This window comes from Chiloscyllium punctatum, chromosome 11 (assembly GCF_047496795.1).
Source record: "Chiloscyllium punctatum isolate Juve2018m chromosome 11, sChiPun1.3, whole genome shotgun sequence".
In the NCBI taxonomy this organism is placed as follows: domain Eukaryota; kingdom Metazoa; phylum Chordata; class Chondrichthyes; order Orectolobiformes; family Hemiscylliidae; genus Chiloscyllium; species Chiloscyllium punctatum.
The window spans coordinates 63,806,246-63,831,208 of record NC_092749.1 but is presented as its reverse complement, the minus strand read 5'-3'; the positions used below and the strand labels follow the sequence as shown (position 1 = coordinate 63,831,208).

The following is a 24,963-nucleotide window of genomic DNA, read 5'->3' as shown; positions in this document are numbered from 1 at the left end:
TGTACTATCTTTGACCAACCCATGTATTTTTAAAGCTTATAACGTGCTGTCAAATCATGGTTTCTAATAGTTTGCTCATAACTTATCAATATGCAAAGGCTTGATGACTTATATATCTTAGAATTTGCTACATTTTTAAATTTTAATTCGTTTTTGGTATTTAACTCTGACAACTCTTTCTGTAGTTGACTTACATTCTCATTTCCACTAACTGTAGGAACAAATAGAAGAACTTTACTTTTCACATACTTTGCATCCTATACACATTACGATATTTGAATTGTGTTAGACCAGATTTCAGAGCAAGGGTCTGGTGGCAAAATGATAGCATCCCTATCTCTGAGGCAGGAGGTCTGTGTTCAAGAGGTGAGTTATAAAATGTCTGAATAAGTTGATTTAGATCAGTATACGGTCATAGAGTCACACAGCATGGAAACAGATTTTCATTCGTCCAATTAGTCCATGCCGACCATATTACTAAACTAAACCAGTCCCACTTGCATGTATTAAGGATACTGATTAAGGATGATCAGCCATGATCATATTGAATGGTGGTGCAGGCTCGAAAGGCAGAATGGCCTACTCCTGCACCTATTGTCTATTGTCTATTGTATTTGGCCCCTATCCCTCCAAATCTCTCCTATTTATGTCCACACCCAAATGTCTTTTAGATGTTGTAACTGTACGTGCATACATCACTTTCTCTGGCAGCTCATTCCACACACAAACCACTCTCTGTGTAAAAATGTTTCCCTCATTTTTAAAACCTTCTCCTCTCACATTAAAAATATGCCCCCTAGTTTTGAACTCCCCCACTCCTGCTATTCACATTATCAATGCCCCTCATGGTTTTATAAACCTCTATAAGGTCACCCCTCAACCTCCTACGGTCCAGTGAAAAAGCCCCGGCTATCCAGCCGCTCCTTATAACTCAAACCTTCCATTCCTGGCAACATCCTGATAAATCTTTTCTGAACCCTCTCCAATTTAATAATATCCTACCTCTAGCAGGGCAACCAGAACTGCACACTCCAGAAGAGGCCTCACCAACATCTTGTACAACTACAACATGACGTCTCAGTTCCTAAACTCAAAGATCAGAGCAATGAAGGCAATAGTGCTAATGCTTTCTTAACCACCTTGTTGACCTGCGACACAAATTTCAAAGAATTATGTACATGAACTCCTAGGTCTCTGTTCTACAATATTACCAAGGGCCCTGCCATTATTCGTTGAAACCCTGCCCTTGTTCGTTTTACCAAAATGCAATACTTCGCATTTATCCAAACTAAACTCCATCTTCCACTCCTCAGCCCATTTATCCAATTGATCAAGATCTTTTTGTAATCTTAGATAACTTTCCTCATTGTCCACTATCCCACCTATTTTGGTGTCATCTAGAGAATCAGGAGGTGTACCAACTCAGTTTCAGGACAGAAACATGATACTAAGTTTGAAAAATACCATAAAAGCCAAAAGCAGATAACAAAGATAACTGATCCTGATCTGTGAGGTGTATTGCTAACAGCACCACACTCCTCTATTCCTTTTCTCTTGTGCCTGTATTTTATTATTCTTTGTTTAACTGATACCACCTATTGAACAAAGTGTGCTATGTGTTTTACTGTGGATCTTTTTCTCTCAATCTCTCAGGCTGTCCTTCAGGATACAGGATAATTTGCTTCCAATCTGATTAAGTGGGTTTGATATGGCTGCCTAGCAGATCTGCAGACTGTGCCACAAGTTGTTCAGGTGTTGCTTGAACCCTTCAATATATAACAGATTTATATATTTATAACAGATCACATCATAGCCTGATGCTCTCCTCCATTGGCATTTCCTCTACCTTAGAACATCTCACCCTGTTCCATTCCTCCCACCCTCACTTTCAAAGTCATGATTTTGTCCTGCCTTGCCTACTGTGGTAAAACTGTTAACACCAAGTTTTCCCTGCTTTGTTTGCTCAGCCTCTGCAGTGAATGATCTCCTCAGTCAAGATGTTATGACTCTGGTGAGAGGAACGTAGAGGAAATCAAGCCCCACAGTCCACAAACTGTGTTAAAAGTGTTTCATTCAATCACCAAGAATGGTTAATTTCTTTCTGTTTATTACTGTTAACCAGAACAAAACAAATTTTCATCAGGCCTTTTAATAAACTGAAAACAAAAGCACATTTATTCCTGGAAATGTATTCTTCATGCAGTGGCAAAATGTTTACCAACTAGGCCATTATGCAAATTAAATTACACACACATACAAAAGTGGCATTTGGCCAAGTATGAAATTTAGGGAATGTCATGTAGGGCTTTTCTTCATCAACTCTAGCGGGTTTACTTGCCCAATTCTCTTCAGCTCAACTCATTGAGTATGCATGACCCTCCTCTACTGTACCATACTTGTGCTCGTCAGTGGCAGAAGTCCTCACCATTTTGGGATTTCTGCCACTAGTACTATGTTTAAAATCAGGCTGTGCAACAAGTCAATTGCTGCCAGCCACATATAGCTCTTCACAGTACATGTAGTAGCAGCAAAATGAAAAACAAAAGCTTCTGAAGATATACGGGTGACATGAGTAACATTCATTGCAAATAGAATCTGACACTTGTAAATGTATTGCTATTTTAAATCATTATCTATCTGACTGATTGTCATTGAAATTGTAGCTATAAAAATGAAACTACACAGATTACCTTTTTTTTAAGTGTGATTTCATGTGAGAACCCTGGCTAAAGGAGTGTTACTTGCTACCTAACGTCCAGTGTAGCATGCCATTGTGTCATAGTTCAGGACTAACTGTGGTGACCAACTGACTTGGAAGGACAATCCCGATTAATGAGTAATCAGACACCTAACCAATTTCTGTGCAGTTCCTAATATCACTAATATTTTGATGGTTGCATTGAATCTGAAGGACTGACCATGACCAGTTCCCCAGACTAATGATACGGAAACTCTGACCAGGACCATTGTGATGATATTATGGCTTAAGAAGTGAATTTTGTCCTGGTATTTTTTATGAAGAAAGTTACGATGGAGATGACAAGCAGTCTGCTCAAAATAAATAAACAGTTGTGAAGTTTTTTGAAGGTGGAACAACAGAAGCACACTGAATGGGAGTTGTCTAGCTCCCCCAAAACCAGGATTTTTAGTTTTAGCTTTCAGCAGTTGCTGGGGTCTTGAAGCTGGATGTGGCAGTTCTTATTCCCCTCCCTGTTACAGCTAAAAGCTGGTGTTCTCTTCCTGATGCTAGAATTGCATGTGAGACAATATATTTTATTGAATTTACCTTTGCCAAGAATATGTGTATGGGATATTACTATATTGGAACAATTAATTAGTTGTAGTTAATATATATATTATTTTGTTAGCATTTTGATAGAGTTACTGTTAAGCCAATTCTTTTCTTTGAGTTCTATTTTGTCTGTACTTTAACTTTAATGTAAAAATAAAATGTGTGTTGCTTACCAAATTGAGTAGTTTGACCAATCAAATTTCAACACTTAGCTTTAAAATAAGAAAAAGTTAGGATCTAGGCTATCTGCTTAATATACTTTGAGGGGGGAGGTTGGTCGAGTCCATAACACCATCCAAACATCCAATTGACCATGTAAAAGCCACTGGACTGATATGAACAATGCCCTTCACTTACTATGCAAGTACCCTCAACTAATGAAGTTCCCCTTGATTGTACTGAGGACCACACCCCTTAGACTTTCAGATATGATCATTTGGCTGAAGTACACGCAGTGCATTTGCCACGTAAGCTGCTGGCACATAGTGTAGCACAGTGACATACAGCAACATGTCCACCATGTGTACTGATCACTGCTGACAACCATGACAAGCTGCATGACTTTGTGTCTGTATTAAAAGGCAAGGCAAGACAGAATTTCAATGAGTATGCAAGTTCTGAATGAGGCAACAAATTGCAAAAAGTCAAAGGTAAGGCAAGGCACTTTGCATCTAAGTAATTGCCAAGTGAATGACCATGAAGATAGCAAGCCCTGAAATGCTCCTTAATCTAAGCCATGAGATGGACTCCTGTCCCTGCATACAAGTTACTTAGCAACAGTATTACAATGGAAGGAATTGGTGTGTTCCAAAGGGCAGTGCTGCAGTGAAGAATTGCATTTTAAATGAACCGTGATGTGGCATATAGTTGCAATTTAATATTATAGTCATCAATGCATACTACCAGAGCAACTCCAAACTCAATGGAGTCATATTAAATGTATGCACTTTTATGATTCCAGCTGATGGCAATACTGGACAAGTCAGATCTCTGAACGAAACTAGGCCTGAAAGATTATACATTTAAGTTCTGCAGTTAATTCACATGCTAGTTAGTTAGTGAAACATTCACATGAGGCTGACAGTATTCTTCAACAATAGAATGTTAAATTATTACAAAATAAAATTACGGATCTAAGATAAAGTTAAAAATCACACAACACCAGGTTATAGTCCAACAGGTTTATTTGAAAGCCCTAGGTTTTGGAACACTGCTTCATCATCATCCACAACCACCTGATGAAGGAGCAGCGCTCCGAAAGCTAATGTTTCCAGATAAACCTGTTGGACTATAATCTGGTGTTGTGTGATTTTTAACTTTGTACACCCCAGTTCAACACCAGTGCATCTAAATCGTATCTAAGACAGTTAGAAAGATCTTAACACAAACAGTAAAATAAAGTTTTAAACTGCTTCCCAACACCCACCTTTTACAGATACTCGATTTCAGAGAAATGTCACTCCTTTATCAACTCTAAGTTCCACTTAACTAATTCCACCCCATTACTTTTTATTCGATGTGGAGACAATTTTACAATTCCTTTCATAGTCTCCTGGCATGAACCTTGTACAACAATAGCCTAAACATTTTTGATTTATTTATTGCCATTGTATTTGTGACATGTATTTGTTACGAATACAGTGAAAGTGTTGTGAACATCGCCAATCTTCAGCACCATTTTAAAACACAGAAATAAACCACAGAGTACAAACGTAGAAAAGTAAAGTTGATATATAAAAATTAAACTACGTCAAAAGGGTGGTAACTGTGATGGAAGGTATATAGTATTTTGGAATTTGGAGTTTAGAATAGAGGGAGATGGATGTGGTTTAGTTTGCTGAAAGTAATTTTTAAACTTGCAGAAAGTCATTTATAATAGTCACCTAAGTGCATCAAATCCAAAAAAAGCATGTGACTGCAATCAAGGGCCTGGGAGAACACATGTAGTAATAATGGATGGAGTATCTACATATTTCAGTTTACAATCGAAAGCCATTAGGTTACTTTTGATACCAGAACGGAAGAGTTAAAGTCTCAGTTCAGGAGTTTGGTTCAGCAGGATAATTCATTTTTAGTTCAGGTGAGTAAGTCACCATAGTTGAAGAGTTTTTAGGTCTAGTTGAAATTTCCGAGTCAGGAGAATTTGGACAGAAATCAAAGTTGTTGGAACTGTGAGTTAACAAATCCCCAGGTTCTGATGGGTTTCATCCAGGGAGTTAAAAAAAGTGCCCAGTAAATTAGCTGAAGTGTTGGTTTTAATTCTCCAAAGTCCATTAGGTTCAGGTTAAGATTGCTTTAGATTGAAAATAACTAATGTGCATTACGGAATATTCTGGCTGTGGCACATCGTTCTGGTACAGTGAGTGTTAGAATGGGGCAAGAATCAGACGAGAGTGTTATTGGGTGGGATAGTTACTTACTGAAGTGGATTTTTTTTGCCTCGAGAAGTAAAACCCTCTGTGAAACTCAACCAAGACTAAGCCAAAAAAAGATACAGCCAAATGTATAGTAGTCACTTTGTCAAGAGAAAGTACAAATGAAACCAAATGCCGTGATCAGAATACACTTGTGCATAATATACTTGTTATTAAAATCAGACGAAAGTGAGGACTGCAGATGCTGGATATTAAGAGTCGAAAGTGTGATGCTGGAAAGCACAACAGGTCATGCAGCATCAGAGGAAAAGAAAAATCAATGTTTCGGGCAAAAGCCCTTCATCATCAGTCTGTTTAATGTAAACATATGAGTAGAATTATTCATAGAATCCCTACATTATGGAAGCAGGCCACATGGTCCATTGAGTACACACTGACCCTCAGTATTACTTCCTTGGTAATTGTAATTGAGTTCCTCCCTCCCTTCAATTTTGATTTACACCTATTTCTGAGTTGCTATCTGTATCCTCTCTAGTGAAGACAGTGCAAAATATCCGTTCAATTTATTTGCAAGTCTTTCTCCTCCATTACTAACTCCCCAGATTCATTTTTTATTGGACCAACACTTACTTTGCTAATATGTTTTTTAAAAATTCTGAAAACTCTTTTCCTTTCTGTTATATTTTTGGATAATTTTCTCTCATATTCTATTCTTATCTCTTTATTAATCATTTAGTAATTCTTTACTGCTTTTTGCAAGACAGGGAAGATAACCTCTCTGTCCTCAAAAGAAGCATCCAAGACCGTAACTATACTAATGGGATTCAACGGCTACTTGATCTCGCTTGTTGGAGAAGGATTTAGTTTTCCCTTCAGAGAGTTAATTGATAGCCAAATTGATGGTAAATTAGATGGGTGGAGAGTTTGTCCCAAATCCATTGTATAAAGTCCAATTGGAATGTGACTTGTTCGTGGGACTAGTAGTAGTCAGGGAAATTTTAAAAATTATCTATGGATAGAGCTGATCTATTTCTGAGGAATGATTTGGCAGGAGTGAAAGTCACAGCTTCATCTATAATAAATCTGGATTATAAGAAAGATCTGTTGAGGAACAATTTCCTAAACACTTATTTTTCCATTGTGTAGTGACCAACGCAATAACTAACAAAGTTCATCATCAGAAATCACAGTAATACTACAAGCAGTCATTAAGATAGCTGAAACTACTTTTTAGAACGTGGATAGTTGAAAAGGACATTTGGCATGTCTTCACTAGTTGAGGCTTAGAAAGTAAATGGAGAGTTAAACATAAATAGCTTCACATTGAAGTTGAGATTGAAGGGATTTCAGAGTGTTATTATATTGGAAATTGAGTTTCGATGAGGAAATAGAGAATGCAGATCAGCAGACGAAGAATGGACAGTTGTGCATTGAATAGTGATACAGAACTCCAGAAAGCTGATTAGGGACACCTATTCAAAGGATTTATACAAATCCCCAAGGATACCCCAAGAGCACTATCCTCCGGTACTTATGAGACAAACCCAAAGAAGAAAACACTACATGACCAGACACAATAGCGACCACAGCATACATCAAAGACATGTCAGAGATAATTATCGATTACTCAGACCCCTGGGAATCTTAGTGGCTCAGAAACCAGTAAACACCTTCCACCAGCTCATCTCAAAGTTTAAAGATCCGACACCCACATCCAATTGGATGAACATTATCTATAAGATACCCTGCATGTTTGGCAAACCAGCACTCTCCCTTCCAACCACACAGGAATGAAGGATACAAATTCAACTGGGATAATGTAACCATTCCAGTAACAGGCAAACAGAGGCACGCCAGACACTCCAGCCGAGCACTCCAATCGGTACTCAATCAATAGGCACATTGAACTGGACCCCATATACAAACTACTCAGATACAAAACTGGAAGTGCCAATAACAGAGACATAAATACAAGGTGGGACAGACCACCAACACCTTATCAAAGATGTCATTTAGCAAGGGGACGAAACATTGGCAGAAAAACACACCAGCTCGACAAACGAATCCACAACTTCATCCACAACACAAGCTACAAACCTTCTCAAGAATATGTTATGGACTAGGCCAGATCCCCTTTAAAGAAAGTAGCCTGGACCCTAAGGTTGCTTGTTGTTTTAAGCAGGTGTTAGGCAGATATTCCAGGAGTTATGCAGCTGGCCCAACCACTTAGTTTTAAATAAAACATAATTTATTTACAAGAATTACCCAATGAAACATAAACAAAACAGAACTGAATATAGAATAACTTAACCTCTGGATGTAGGTTTGTTCGCTGAGCTGGAAGGTTCGTTTTCACAAACGTTTTCATGAAACGAACCTTCCAGCTCTGCGAGCAAACCTATATCCAGAACCTGAACCTGTGCGACAAATCTTCTCGAAACTTGCGAATAACTTAACCTGTCTGAAGACCCAACAGATTATCCCAGCTTAATGATACTGTTTCAAATCTCCATAAACATCCCTTGGCACAAAGGGTAAAATAAAAATAGGGTCTTACAGGAGAGAGAGAGAGAGAGAGAGAGAGAGAGAGAGAGAGAGATGGCAGAGAGATTCAGCATGGAACACTTCTTCCATGTAGCTGTTTTTTGGACCAGCGGCCTCACTGACTGCTTTCAGTGAACAGCCAGTGAACAGTCAAACTAAAGAATAGCTGAGCTGGGAGGACTGGCCACTCCCCTTTCTGTTGCCCCTTAGGTGCCTTTTATATCTTTCCCCTCTCACCCTAAACCTATGCTACCTCAGGGAAAAGACCTTGTCTATTTATCCTATCCATGCCCCTCATGATTTTATAAACCTCTGTAAGGTCACCTCTCAGCCTCCGATGTTCCAGGGAAAACAGCCTCAGCCTGATAACCCTCTCCCTGTAGCTCAAACCCTACAATCCTGGCATCATCCTTCTAAATCTTTTTTGAAACCTTTCAAGTTTCATAACATCTTTCCAATAGAAGGGAGACCAGAATTGCACACAATATTCCAAATGTGGCCTAACCAATGTCCTATACAGTCACAACATGACCTCACAACTCCTAAACTCAATGGTCTGACCAATAAAGGAAAGCATACCAGACGCCTTCTTCACTATCCTATCTACCTGCAACTCTACTTTCAAGTAACTATGAACCTGCACTCCAAGGTCTCTTTGTTCAGCAACACTCCTCTTACCATTAATTGTTAAGTCCCACTCTGATTTGCTTTTCCAAACTGCAGCACTCGCATTCATCTAAATTAACCTCTACCTACCACTCTTCAGCCCACTGGCCCATCTGATCAAGATCCTGTTGTACTCTGATCAAGATCCAGTACTCCACTACACCTCCAATTTGGTGTCATCTGCAAATTTACTAACTACACCTCCTACGTTCACATCCAAATCATTTATATAAATGATGAAAAGTAGTGGACCCAGCACTGTTCCTTGTGGCACTCCACTGGTCACAGGCCTCCAGTCTAAAAAAGCAACCCTCCACTACCACCCTCTGTCTTCTACTTTGAGCCAGTCCTGTATCCAAATGGCTAGTTCTCCCTGTATTCCAAGAGATCTAACCTTACTAACCAGTCTCCCATGAGGAACCTTTTCAAACGCCTCACTGAAGTCCATATAGATCATGTCCATTACTCTGCCTTCATCAATCCTCTTTGTTACTTCTTCAAAAAATTCAATCAAGTTCATGAGACATGATTTCCCATGCACAAAGCCATGCTGACTATCCCTAATCCATCCTTGCCTTTCCAAACACATAAAAAGGATCTGGATGGGTATATAAATAAGAAGGCTTTAGCAGGATAAGGACCAAGTGCTGGCAAATGTGACTAGATTAAGTTAGGATATCTGGTTAGAGTGGACAGGTTGGACTGAAGGGTCTGCTTCTGTGCTCTCTATTACCAAATGAAACACAAACAAAAGAGAACAGAATATAGAATAACCTAACCTATCCGAAAACCCAACAGATTATCCCAACTTAATGATGCTGTTCCAAATACTTGCAAATATCTCAATAAACATCCCTTGGCACAAAAGGCAGAAGCAAACACAGAGTCTTACAGGAGAGAGACAGATGACAAACAGATTCAGCACAGAACATCTTCTTCCATGTCGCTGTTTCTTGGACACGCAGCCTCAAAAACTGACTGACAGCTCTCAGTGGACAGCCAGACTGCTAAAGACCAGACCAGACCAAACCAAACCAAAGAAAGCTGAGCTGGAAAAACTGGCTGCTCCCTTTTCATTGTACAAGTGTTTTTTTTAAACTTGAAAGCCTTTTGGCTGAGGTAGTATATGTTAGCTATAATCAAATTGGCGCTAAAACCCTTCAAGCCTAGACCTTTCAGAATCGCTGCTTTTACGACCTCTCTGAAAAAAAAGCCAAGGACAGCATAACATTGTTAAAGGAGCAGCATCACCATAAACTCTAAATCGTGATACTGTCCAGAGATCATAAGGATATATTGCGAGTATCACATGATGCTCTTACTGCAGGGCATAAAGGGATATGGAAAATGCAAATATCAATAAACTGGTATTTTACTTGGCCAGAACTTCATAAATAAATGTCAACATGTAATCAAACCAACACCTTTCATACCCAAACCAGCTTTTGAAGAACTGTTTAGTCGAGTGGCTAGCAGATTGTGTGGGACCATTACCAAAACTGAGAGCAGTTCTACTATTTGGTACCAGAGATTCACCAAATGAATCTACTGGAGTTGTCTCCTTTTAAATTAGTTTATGGTCATGAAATCTGAGGTCCATTCAAATTGATTTAGGAATCCTTCTTGAATGAGAAGGACAAGCCTTCAATGTTGAATTATATGTCCATGTTTCTAGAAAGACACTAAAGAACATGCAAGGTACTATAAGAACCTTTAAAAGTCTCACAGGCAAAAGTGAAAATTTGGACAGATAATTCTTTAACTAGAAAGTTCTAAGTGGGAGATGAAGTATTGGTATTGTTACCATTACAAGGTGGACCTGAAAAGTGAAATTCAGTGGTCCAATTAATGTAGTTAGAAGGTTTCGTAAAATGACTTTAGATTAGATTAGATTCCTTAACAGTGTGGAAACAGGCCCTTTGGCCCAACCAGTCCACACTGACCCTCTGAAGAGTAACCCACCCAGATCCATTTTTTTTTCCCTCTGACTAATGCACCTAACACTATGGGGAATTTAGCATGGCCAATTCACCCTAGCCCGCACATCTTCAGACTGTGGGAGGAAACCGGAGCACCCGGAGGAAACCCACACAGACACGGGGAGAATGTACAAACTTCACACAGACAGTTGCCCGAGGCTGGAATCGAACCTGGGACCCTGATGCTATGAGGCAGCAGTGCTAACCAGACTTATCTGAGAAATACTGCTGATTGTGGGAAGAATTGGTTATGTCAAAAACCGCTGAAAATGTATCATTGTAGGGAAGAGGATAAGAAGGAACAAGTGTGTAAGATGGTAAAAGTAGTAGAAGATGACAGAAATAATGAGAATGTAGTAAAGGAGAAGTAGCCAGTTTCCAAAGTGAACCTCCTACAATTCAACAGAAGGACAATAGGATGATCTTGTAAGACAACTGAGAAGATATGAAATAATCTGTAGAGACAGACCTGAATGCATTAATTGACTACACATAATCTGGATGAAGGAGAGTTAGAACTGATAAAATAACATCTTCATCGGTTCAAACGGAAGACCAAACTCAGATGGAAAGAGACTCAGTATACGCTATAGAACCATATGATTGAAGGTAGTTAAAGCAGCTAGAATTCACCAACAGTGTTAGCTCCTAAACTTAATGAACCAATTAGACTTTTGCTAGATTACAGAAAAGCGAGGTCACAAAAATAAAACTGTACCCAATTCCATGACGAGAACACTGCACTGATAGGGTTGGCAGTGCATCATTCCTTTCTAAGATTTAATTATTGAAGGGATACTGGCGCATGGTGGCTCAGTGGTTAGCACTGCTGCCTCATAGCACCAGAGACCCAAGTTCGATTCCAGCCTCAGATGACTGTGTGGAGTTTGCACATTCTCCCGGTGTTTGCATGGGTTTCCTCCGGGTGCTCCAGTTTCCTCCCACAGTCCAAAGATGTGCATGTCAGGTGAACTGGCCATGTTAAATTGCCCCATAGTGTTAGGTCAATTAGTCAGAGGGAAATGGATCTGGGTGGGTTACTCTTCGGAGGGTCGGTGTGGACTGCTTGGGCCGAAGGGCCTGTTTCCACGCTGTAGGGAATCTAATCTAAAACAAATGTATTTACATCAGGGCTAAAGAACTTTCCACTTTTGTTACACTGAGTAGGTTATCAGGTGATACCATTTGGGTTAAATAATGCCTCCACTGTTTTCCAGAGATTTATTGTAACTAAAGTTTGTAACTGCATAGTGTACTTGGATAATATTGTATTATATAGTAGCACTTGCGAAGAGCATGCAAGACAGTCAAAGATCTATTTAAGTATTACAGTTGGCTGGTTTAGTGACAAATGAAGCCAAATGTTAATTGAAAGCAAGAGAAACTTACTTGGGATATGTTGTTGCCCAAGGGCAATAAAAGTGAAGATTTCAACAGAATTCCCTGATCCTAAATCTCAACAAACCATCATGAGTTTTTTTTTGTGAATGTGTGGATTTTACCAGACATCTGTACATAATTTCAGTACGATAACTGTGCCTTTAATCATCTGTTAATGAAATGGGCAAATGTCGTATGGTCAGCAGAATGCCAAGCATCATTTGAGAAGCTGAAGGCAATTCTGATAAATGAGCTAGTGTACTTCCTCTATGTACTTCTACTGTTGTTTTTCTACCACCCTCAGTGTGGCAAAATTTAACAGCTAAATCATTGTGCAAGATAAAAGCAATTCCTTCTATAAGTATTCGTTTCATGATTCCAACAATAACTTCTCTATTTACTAAGTCACTCTTTAATTACACTCTGTATAATGGAACTAATATATAAGGACCATCTAAGCCAATAAATAATATTTTCTCTATCACAACCCCTCTGGAAGACAAATAGTTTTATGAGCCAACATCAGAGACTGACTTCCTCCAAAGCCTCTCAATATCTATAATTTGGTTTATCTGCTTGAATTGAATCACATGGAAATATCTACCCTTTTGAAATAAACTACACAGAACCCCCAGTAGTTTGACACTCTTAATCAATACTTGAGGAAGAAGTCTTTTTAACTGTCCTCTCTATCTTCCTACAGATTCAAAGGAAACATGCTGCCTTTGCACTGCAGATACAGTTCTAATAGCCATTTCAGTCCTGATGCCCCATTTTCTGAGGATTCATTTGGCATTTTACCACTGCATTTCATCTCCCATTTAACTTTCAGCAATCAACTTTGCTACGTCCAGACTTATTACAGTAGAAGCTATTTTCTTTACATCTTTTATAGGTTCTTGTCTTTGACCTTCATCACCTTGGCATGCTTCTGTTAGTTCCCAAACACCTCTTTCCTCCAAGGGAAAATACCTATTCCATCCAGAGATTTCCTATTCCTCCAATTTCCTCTGGATTCCTATATGACCACTTCTTCACATATAATTACCAAGGTGTGATATCATACATACCTGCCAATACTTGATACTCATCTTGTATTAAGTCTTAAGGTTTATGAGAATACTACTTCCGAATTCTTCTATAACCATGATTTCCTTAACATGTTCAAGGTGTTTTGTTAACTTCAGGGGACTGAAACCACTGATCTCACACCATATCTTTTTCTCTTGCAAATTCTGCAGAAATTTTATTTCAAAGAAATTTCACTCCTATTTTAACTCTTTAGGTTCTACTTATCTAACACCTTCCAATTGTTTTTAAAAAAGAACAAAAGAACTGCTGATGCTGTAAATCAGAGACAAAAACAGAAATTGCTGGAAAAGTTCAGCAGGTCTGGCAGAACCTGTGAAGAGAACTCAGAATTAAAGTTTCGGGTCGAATTACTCTTCCTCAGAACAGCTTTTCCAGCTATTTCTATTTTTGCCTCAATTTCTTTTTCTTAAACTATTTCTTTCCAAGTCCACTAGCAGAAACCTTTCATAATTCTGATGGTATACATTTTTTCAGTTTTAACAACTTGAAGATTTCTTCCCAGACTCTCCTGGCTTCAAACTTCCACAAAATGAAAAATGATTATTTTCCTCTACCTTTTGAACTAAATTCATGTTTTTTCTGAATTGAAATTTATTGCAATTTAGGGACAGCATAGTGGCAGTATATGGCAATGCTGCTTCACAGCACTAGGGACCCGGGTTTAATTCCAGCTTTGGGTGACTGTCTGTGTGGAGTTTGCACATTCTCCCAATGTCTATTCAAGTTTCCTATGGGTGCTCCGGCTTCCCCCCACAGTCCAAAAAAGTACAGATTAGGAGGATTGGCCATGCTAAATTGCCCATAGTGTCCAGGGATGTGTAGGCTAGGTGGATGAGCCAGTAATCTAAGTGCATCAATTCCAAGAAAGCTTGTGACTGTAGTCAAGTTACTGAGAGAACTCCCGAGATTTTAATGAAGGAACATTTATGAGCCATGGGAAATGCAGGATTACAGTGATAGGCTGTGGGGCTGGGGCTGGTTGGAATGGTCTTCAGAGGGTCAGTGCAAACTCAATGAGTCGAATTAACTCTTTCCACACTGTAGGGATCTTATGAAATGTTAAACCTTCAGTTCTGATGCCAAAATTAATCTAATAGGTTTCTGGTCTGTTGTAAACTCAACAATACAAATGTCCCCCCATTAACAGCTCAGGAGTTCTCTCAGTAACCTGACTACAATCACAAGCTTTCTTAGAATTGATGTACTTAGATTACTGCTCCAAATGACTTTCGGGCCTGTTCGAAAAACACTTCACAGAACTGACGCACATCCATCTGCCTCTATTCAAAAATGTAAGTACCAAAATATCTCACACTTTCCACCTCAGCATGCTCAACTATGGTTGAATTAAATCTTAAACAAAATGTGCTCCAATCCCCTCCTTCATATTGTGGATGGTTAAATTTTAAACATCTTTATTTCTGCAAGGGTAGTGTCTCAAAGCTCATCATTCCAAGATGTGACTAATTATACACTGTCTGTCATGAAATCTCACTTTTCCGCCACATGTACCCTTGTTGACCTTCACTGGTTCTGTGATTTCCAATGCATTAAATTTAGATCATCTCCCATCTTAAATCCTTCCACAGCTTCTCCCCCATGCCATCCTCAGTTGGTACCGCTTCTCATAGCATTCAAATTCTACCTTTCTGTGCAACACTTGTTATTTTGCAGCATAAAAAAATTTAATTGATAAATAACTATCAACCTAGTTAAGGCAGAAGCAAGTAAATAAATAGATGGGACAAGCAAATAGCATAGATTTCATGCAGTTATATGCTGAGCAGAAGGAAAATTATTCATATAATTTGATGTTCATACATATTTTGTTAAACAATTAGATATTGGGGAACTTATTTAGACTCACCACATTATGTTTTAGAGTTATAGTCATACACTCTGGAAACAGACCCTTCAGTCCAACTAGCCCATGCCAACCATGTTCCCAAACTAAACCAGTCCCACTTGCCTGCATTTGGCCCATATCCCTCCAAACCTTTCCTATTCATGTACTTATCCAAATCCACTTATGGGCGGCATGGTGGCACAGTGGTTAGCACTGCTGCCTCACAGTGCCAGAGATCCGGGTTCAATTCCCGCCTCGGGCAACTGTCTGTGTGGAGTTTGCACATTCTCCCCGTGTCTGCGTGGGTTTCCTCCGGGTGCTCTGGTTTCCTCCCACAGTCCCAAAATGTGCAGGTTAGGTGAATTGGCCATGCTAAATTACCCGTAGTGTTAGGTGAATGGGGTAAACATAGGGGAATGGGTCTGGGTGGGTTGCTCTTCAAAGGGTCGGTGTGAACTTGTTGGGCCGAAGGGCCTGTTTCCACACTGTAGGTAATCTAATCTAAATATTTTTTAAATGTTGTAACTATACCTGTATCCATCATTTCCTATGGCAGTTCATTCCTGACACAAACCACACTCTGCCCCTCATGTCCTTTTCAAAACTTTCTTCTCTCACCTTATAAATATGCCCCCTACCTTTAGACTTCCCTACCCCAGGGAAAAGACCTTTGCTATTCACTTTGTCAATGCCCCTCATGATTTTATAAACCTCAATAAAGTCATCTTCAACCTCCTATGCTCCAGTGAAAATGCCCCAGCCTATTCAATCTATTTCTTTGAAACTCAAACCCTCAATTTCTGGCAGAATTCTGGCAATCTTTTCTGAACCTTCTCCAATTTAATAATATCTGTGTTCCAGCAGGGTGACCAGAACTGCACAGAGCACTCTGGAAGAGGCCTCATCAACATCTGAACTCCCATGCTCAAAGGTCTGAGCATTGAAGGCAAGTGTGCTAAATGCCTTCTTAACCAGTCTGTTTACCTGCGATGCAAATTTCAAAGCATTATATAGGTGTCTCTGCTCTACCACACTACCCAGGGGCCTATTAATAATTGTGTAAGTCCTGCCCTTGTTTGTTTTACCAAAATGCAATATCTTGCAGTTGTGCAAATTGAAGTTCTATCTGCCATTCCTCAGCCCATTGACTTAATTGATCAAGATCTCTTTGTATCTTAGATAACCTTCTTCACTGTCCAACATTTCACCAATTTTGGTGTCATCTGCAAACTTACTAACCATGCCTCTTATATTCTTATCCAAATCATTCATATAAATGAAAAACAAAATTTTCATTTCTTCCCAGCTTTGTGGAACTTTTATGCGATTATTAAAACTTCGACAATACCCAGTTTTTATTTTAAGAAAGGGAAAAAGATCCTAATGTTAAGGTGAAGTTGCCATAGTCCTACCAGATCATAAGGTTGCTCTCTCATTAGGGAGAAATGACTGCAAGTCACCACACTGCAAGGGGAAATGTTAACAAGGAGAGCCCTTCATGGTAACTGATTGGTAATACTCTGTATAACAAACCAGCCAATCAACCAATGGAGCTACCTGACCCACTGATCAGATTGTAGATCAATGCTAATCTTGAAGTTCTACATTTGAGAGAGTACACCTCTTTTCTACTCTTCCAAAGATGTTTCCACTATGTCAAGCACACTACAGTCTACAGATGAATTTGCATGACAGGTTTATCAACTACCAGTACCTCTTTAGTTTCTAGTGTCGGTTGTGGTTTCTGGCTTTCTGGATTTTTCGGTAGATGTTTCTCCCTTTGTTCTTTCTTCATAGCCACTAATTTATCACGCTGTTCCTTTAGATATGCTGCTCGTTCTTGAAGCTTCCTCCTGTCACTCTCAGAAAGTTCCTGCCACGAAGATTAAACAGAAGATTTAATTATTGTCCCATTATTGAGTTGGAATCTCATATGCAACTTTGATAGAATTGGCAGGATCCTTTCTGAACAACAAGTATACTGGTTAGCTTTGTACATAGCAGTAGATTTTTAATGATCAATTTCGTGAATGGAAAGTGAAATTTGAAATCAAAAACAGCAGTTGCTGTACCTTAAAGGTGTGAAGGACTTAATTTTCTTCATCTCTATTCAGTCACTTTATTCTAATCAATTCTATCTTAATTTAGAGCTGGAGGCTGAAGTAAGGTATCCAAAAATATATTTGATGAAATATTGAAATTAATCATTGGAGAAATAAAGGGTTCACTAATATGCACCATAAAGTGAAATTCTTAAGAAAAGCTGATCAAAACCTTTTGAGTATTGGTCCATAGATAAGAATTTCAACAGTTTCCTTTAGTTTTAATCAATCCTCTGTATTAATGTTGTTCAATTTGCTATAATGAAAATTCCAAATGATTTTTTAAAACAAATCATCAACAATGAGAGTAATTACATGCCTCTTAACATATGGCTCGTATAGTTGAACAAAAGGTCACCTATTCTCCACATTCTGGGTAAGGAAGCAATATTCTCTAAACCAAGTAACTAATTTCTAAAGTTTCTACAATATAATGACAAAATTAAATTGCACAGTAATATGAGTAATTGTTTAAATTTAATTATAATCAATTCATACAGAAAATCAGTGAAAAATCAATTTTTTTTAAAAAGACTAAAGTCTGCAGTTTATGAAAAGTGAAGTTTTCCATAATAAATCAATCAGTTCTTTCTGTTCTAAAGAAATATAATAGTAAAAGCTAATGTTAATAATATCAGCTTCTACATCTCCAAAGTTAATTTTTTCACATTGAAGAACTTACACTTGAAAATATCATAATGAGAACACCTTCAATTGTGCAATGATTATGTATAACGTACAGTGAAAGGAACATAGCCAAAGAGTCAAAGAAGTTTGACGTTTGACCCTGTTTAATGCTAGATCTCAGTGAGGGTGACAGCATGTTAAATCAAACATATTAACTTGGATTTTCTTTGTTCCCCACTTTCAGGATAGGATAGAAGTGGACTGGCAGATCGGTTGGACCTCTACCTCAAAAACAGTCCCCACAATTCACTTCCTGTGGCAGTCTTGTAATTCTGATTTGGCTGCATAATCCCAACGCCAATGCATGCAAATAAAATTGGGATATAGGGGACAACCTTTGGGCTCTGTTGTGCATTTGATCTCTTTCAATTAACTCATCTATAAAATACCATCATTGTTAGTTCCAAATATGTTTCAAGGGCAGAAAAGAAAACTGGAAAGGTCCAAAGAATTAGACAGGAAAAGGTAGGGTCAATTTAAAAAAAAGAGATATGATGAGGAAAATCTATTATTGGATAGTTTCCAAAATGTAAATAAATGAATGAAAGTAAAAAGAATGAGACTGACACGCTTGGCCCATCTTCTTTAATGCAACAAACAGATATTGAATTGAAGAGTTTATAGTGATAGAGCCTGAATCAGAACCTGAATCAGAAACTGAATCAGAACCGATACCCAACAGTTATTATTTGAAAGATAAGGTAATAGTGTGGAAATGGAGATGACCTCAAATACCAGTCAACAACAAATGGGCAACAATCCATCAGGTTGTAGTCCGTTTGAATATGATCACAAAATTTCATGAGTGAGTCATGAAATTCCACTGGCAGGTCACTTACTTGTTTGAAAAATGTTAATGCATCGAAATATAGAAACGTTTTTATGGGTTAGGATTACATAAACACATGTCCACATTTTGTCAGACATGCCACACGTCAGGTGGTGGGCAAATTGCAACTGCAAACTAAATCTACATCTTGAATTCCAATACCAACTTTCAAAGATTCAGTTGTGCTGATGATCTGCTTATGAGCAAACTCAATAATCCCACTTAATCCCTAAGAACTGAGCTAGAATGTGCTTCAGAGCATCAGTGAAACCAGTCGCTGCTGCCACTTTGAAAGTAACAATTGCCCTTGGACATCTGGATGCTATTGAGTTTTTCTTGAAAGTATGATGCACCAGTATGTTCTTCAAATTATGTTCTACATCATTCATAGCATTGCAGGTGTGGTTCAAAGAATTACCCGATTTATCCAATATCTGAAATACATGAGAACAGACTGCCCCAGTGTATGAACATCAATTCTCTGCCCAAGGAATCATTGACTCTGACAACATAGATGGGTACTTTTAAGGAGTAATATAAAACATTACACTATTCCAGAAATTATTGATTGGTTGATTGTACCAGCACAAGTCAGCTTCTTTGATCAATGAATCTAAGTATGACCTCAAACTCAGCTGCAAGTGAAGACCGATGGTTGATATTGAATAATGTGGGCCCTGAAGGCCCTGCTGTTTTCTTGATAAGAACAGTTTCTTCATCATTTCCTCTCAGCTGCTCCTGCTCATTGGTGCACTATGATTCATTCCACAATACACCCTTCCTTTCACAAGTTACTTACTCCTTAGTGGATTTTTCTAGGCTTGTTCTTTAATGAGTATTGTGTCATGGTGAAACATGTAAATGAGGTACTTTAGAACTATCAAGCTACTCAGTAATATTTTAAAATTTTTAATGGTCCAGTACTTGTGAGGGGCACAAAGGATACACAAAGGTACTTATTTGCCTTTAGTCATGCACATATTTCTCCTTTGCAGGACTAATTTATGCAGACTAATTCCTACTTTCATTTCATCCAGGTATCTGTAATAATGGTTTTAAAATAAAAGAAATTCAATGTCTTTTTTAAACAGGAGCCAAGAAGTCCCTATGATCTACTTCCACTTTGCTACCTTAACTTCATCAGAAGATTAGAGATTTCTAAGATACTGCATTTGTAAATTGCTTTTTAATACATGTTCTTTGATGATGTTAGAGTAGGTCATATCTGCAGCATTATTTCAGCATTTTCATGGATATTCATGCCTTCAAGCACCTTGGTAGGCTCATGAAAAACTCTACAGCACTGTTTGATGTATGACTGAGGTGGCCTGACCTACATGCCTCCAAACTTTCTGAATCTTCTTTTACTGGCAAGCACTTTCTTGAGTGTGGAAAAGCACTTCTGTTATAGATAATATATTTTCCCACTTTGGGTAGAATCATCGCAGACCCTGAAAGTCAGTTGTGAAAGTATGGCGAGATAAGCAGAAATTAGATTCTCAACAAAAAAAAAATAATTCTGCAATCAGGATTTGAATGGCAAGATGAGAAACTTACTGTTGAGTGGTGAGGTCGATTTGCATCAATTTGCAGGAATTAGAATGCAATTATTACCTAATCTTGCTTTATTAAAATGCAGTTCCCTACTTTCCCACCTGCTGGATAGAAACTAGATAGCGACAATATCTGACATGAAAGTCAGAGCAGGTACCTAGTGACCCCCAGTTTGCCGCTTGGTCCTTTGGGGGTCAATCTTCGACAGTAGACCTCACCATCTCAGGGCATGTTACATGCATTGTGACTGTCTGGACTCACCATCCAAGGAGGTTGATTATGACATGTACTAACCTAATGGCACATCCTTGACCCACAAAATTGTTTTCCACTTCAGTGATGCACTTTAGAGTACACTGGCACCTATCATTGTTATGCTGCTTCAAGACCTCTTTCTGCACAGGGACAAGTGCTCACCCATGGGTGCATCATAGAGCTCTTCACTTTCTTAGCGTACATTCACTTTGCATCTAATTAAACGCTCATAGCCTTTCCACCTTGCCTTGTCCTCTTAGCCAGGGGTTAAAGGTTCAGAATATTTCTGTCTTGCCTTGTCTAGTAATGCAGACATAAAGCTGGGCAGCTTGGTAGGGTCATGAAAAACTCACAGTTATCAATAGTCATCAATCAAAGGAGTGGACATATTGCTCTACAACATGACACAAAGTCAATTTATAATCAGCAGTGTATGGGGCAAGGAAATTGCTTGAATATACGGCCATGTCTCAAAATCTCTGAGGAGTAGTGCTCAATCAAATAAAATGAGACCGCCTTCAGTTAGGATAGCAATTCAGTAAATCAAGGGCAGCATCCACTATCAGTTCAGGGACTTGGGTAAAGTCAGTCCTGTAGTTTCAGTGTAATCAGTATGGGGAGTCGCGGAAAATCAGTCAGGAAGCTGCACAAACATATTAAGAGTCATACCATCATAGATACATACAGCACAGAAACAGATCCTTCAGCCTAACTCATCCATGCCCACAAGGTTTCCTAAACTGAACTAGTCCCATTTGCCTACGTTTGGCTCATATTTCTCTAAACCTTTCCTATCCATGTACCTTTCCAAATGTCTTTTAAATGTAACTGTACTCGTCTCTACCACTTCTTCTGGCTGTTCGTTTCACATACACACCACACTCTTTGTGAAAAAGTTTCCCCTCTCACCTTAAACTTATGCCCTACAGTCTTGGACCCACAGCTTAGGAAAAGACCTAAACTATACACCTTACCTATTTCTCTCATAACCTTATAAACCTCTGTCAGGTCACTTGTTGAGTTTGAAGATTGCATAACAAATCACACATGAGACCACCAGGGATTGGTAATTTTTAAAAATTATTAATTGGTTGAACTTCAAAAAAAAATTACATGAGCGGTAGATCTCTACCGCTTTCCTTCAGATTCCAACTGCCCACGTGGGAGTCACATTCTCGTAGTTTTATACCCGCTTCCACCCCCTCACTTTCTTCCAATCATCTTACTTAAGTACCGGGGTGCTTGACATTGTAGTGGTCAGCCCTGCCTTTTGCGAGAACATTCTGTCCTTGCTTTCTGCAGCTACACAGTTTCTACTTATTATTTTCCACTCAAGTAACTTGTACAATATGCATTCAACTTCAGACATTTTGTTTAAACATAATCATTACAACTGCAGACATTTTGTTTAAACTTAATCAAGATTTCTGTCTCAGCCTCCTACATTCCAGGAAAAAAGAAGTCCCAGCCTATCCAGTTTCTCCCTCTAACTCAAGCCTTCCATCCAGGTAACATTCTTGTGAATCTTCTCTGCACCTTTTCCATTTTAGTAAATACTTCCTATAGCAGAGTGACTAGAATTGTACACAGTACTCCAAAGTGGCCTTACCAGTGTCTTGTACAGCCACAACATGACATTCCAATTCCTGTACTCAATGATCTGACCAATGAACGCAAGCATGCCAAATGCTTTCTTCACTGTCCTGTCTACCTGTGACGCCACTTTCAGTGAGCTATGTACCTCCACTCCTAGGTCTTTTTGTCCCCAAGGCCCTCCAATTAATTGTGTAAGTCCTGCTCTGGTTTGTGTCACTAAAATGCAACACTTCACAATTATTTAAATTAAACTACACCTGCTACTCCCCTGACCATTGGCCCAGCTGATCAAGATCTTATTGTACTCTTAGATAACCTTCTTTACTATTCATTATACCATTAACTTTGGTGTCATCCACAAACCAAGCCTCCTAAATTCTCATCTAAATCATTTATATAAATGACAAACAACAGTGGAGTTAGCACCAATCCTTGTGGCACTTCGCTGGTCATGATCTCTAGTCAAAACAAAAATCTTCTACCACCCTGTTTCTGGTGGCATTTGTCTCTGGTCACTCATTAGACATCCATATCGGTCAGGGGAGGGGAGCCACCTAGGTGTCCTCAGAAGCATTTCATTTTGGCTCCCCTCACACTTCATGCACATTGAGGGGCAACTCCTGGTTAGTAGTGTGTGACCTAGTGCACAATTAAGTTTTAAGAATGGTGCTGGCATCAGAAATCCTGGAAGGTGCTGGCAGTTGGGATTACTTCTGCCTCTGACAAGAGGGAAGATAATGTACCCGAGGGGAAGCGACAAGTGTTCATGGAAGAATCATGCACATCTAATGAGATGAGTGGTGGAGAATAGTCTAAGAAGCCCCACTATAAAAAAAATGACATGCTTTAGTAGCATTATGTAGCAGGTTTGCCTCCTCTCTCACTATTTCTTCAATGATACCAGTGTAATAGCCCAAGAGCTTTTGCAGAAAAAAAATGCATGTTTCATGTTGGGACAATGGTCCCTTTTAAAACTAGGTTTTTCTGAAATATTTATTGTAAAAGAAAAAATACTTGCTTCCAGTAACTGATCATGTGACTGAGTTGTCTGCAAAATAAACAAAATGGAAAATGGTCCACCAAAAATTAATTATTGAGGTGAGTGTATATGAATCTGTGTTTTAGTTTAGGAAAGGCTGGTGAGAATGAAAATTTACTTTAAACAAGATTCAGATGAAATTGTCAATGTTGCCTAAAACCATTGAACTGAAGAACTACACTAACAATGTGTTAGACAGAAAGAGAAAGAATTTATAGATATGACACCCCAGAATTTTAAAAATCACTAAAATCAGGACAGTTCTTTTCCGAGGTTGCTTTTCTTAACATGCTAGAAATGCCTGTGTTGAACAGTGAGTCAACAATCTTTAAATGCAAATCAACAAAATTCTAGAAGAACAAACTGACAATAATTTCTTGGCATCATTATTTGGCAAGCTGGTGCAACAGCATAAAATCATATCTGAAATACTTGAAAATGGAGCCAGAAAGGGAAATTGTGGTAATGGTGTAGGGATGAAACACAGTCAGGCAACTGAAGAAAAGTTGTGCAAGTTCTGGTCAAAATAACTGCTTTTACTCTCTCAGATATCAAATTCAAACCACCCACTATAACCAGAATATGATGTGAAGAAAATAATAAAACTTTCTGGAAAACAGTAGAAAAATAAGGTGAATGGATTTATCTGGTTTCTAATATTTATAACAATATTAAATTGAATTCAGCTCTCCTGCACTTACCATAACAGAGCCTGAAATGCCCGCTTCTTTTTTTGCCTGCTGTAGCCAGGTCTCTGCTGCATCACTTTGGTGTATCCTTTTTCCTACTGATTCTGAAGGTAATCGTTGCTCTTCTCCTTTTACTGGAACCCACACCGGTCCTAATGCTTTTCTGGAAACTCCATTACTTTGTTCTAATAAGTAACCAATAAATCAAAGTGAAAAAAGGAAGCGACAATGAGGAAAATACAAACAACAATTTACTCTTTGAATACTGAGGTGACCTTTCTGCCAAAAATATCAAGTATCACTGACTTAATAAATGACATGAATTATTATACCACTTTGAAAGGGGGATGTGTGAATGTACTAGATTTTAATTTCAAAAAGCATGAAGAAAAAGCATTTATTTCCAGGAAACCTTAAGGAAGCGATTGACATGTGCACTAATGTCCCTCTGATTCTCAGATCTTCCCAGGGTCCTACCACTCATCATGTGTTCCTTTACCTTATTGTTCTGCCCAAGTGCATCACCTCACACTTATCTGGACTGAATTCCATTTGCCACTGATAGCCCACCTGACTAGTCTGTCTATATTTTCTGTAATCTAAGGCTATCCTCCTCACTATTTATCACCCCCACCAATTTTCATAACATCTGCAAACTTCCTGATAAACTCTCTTACATTCTAGTCTAAATTACTTACTTATACCACAAACAGCAAGTGCCCCAAATCTGATCCTACAGAATCCCACTGGACACAGGCTTCCAGTCATAAAAACACACTTCAATCATCACTGTCTGCTTCTTGCCACATAATTAATTCAGGATCTAATTGGTCCAATTTCCTCGGAATCCCCTAGGCGCTTATCTTTACTATCAGTCTCCCGTGCTGACCTCTAAAAGGAAAAAATCACGCAACAGCAGACTATAGTCTAACAGGTTTATTTGGAAGTGCTAGCTTTCAGAGCACTGCTCCTTCATCAGGTGCTCCTTCATCCACCTGATGAAGCAGCAGCATTCCGAAAGCTAGCGCTTCCAAATAA

At 38.7% G+C, this 24,963-nt stretch overlaps 1 protein-coding gene across 5 annotated transcripts in view; it reads right to left on the bottom strand.

The window, feature by feature from the left end:
* The window catches only part of cfap36 (cilia and flagella associated protein 36), a 115,578-nt gene that overhangs the window by 1,585 nt on the left and 89,030 nt on the right, over window positions 1–24,963 (bottom strand). For all 5 annotated transcript variants that reach the window (XR_011961870.1, XR_011961869.1, XM_072580959.1 and 2 more), the window contains 2 exons: window positions 23,938–24,110; window positions 16,889–17,047 (listed from right to left, as the gene is read on the bottom strand). Coding sequence is in view for 3 of the 5 variants with exons in the window: in XM_072580959.1 (XP_072437060.1) it covers window positions 16,889–17,047; window positions 23,938–24,110 (332 nt within the window). In the remaining 2 variants the exon portion in view is untranslated. The remainder of the gene's footprint in view (window positions 1–16,888; window positions 17,048–23,937; window positions 24,111–24,963) is intronic.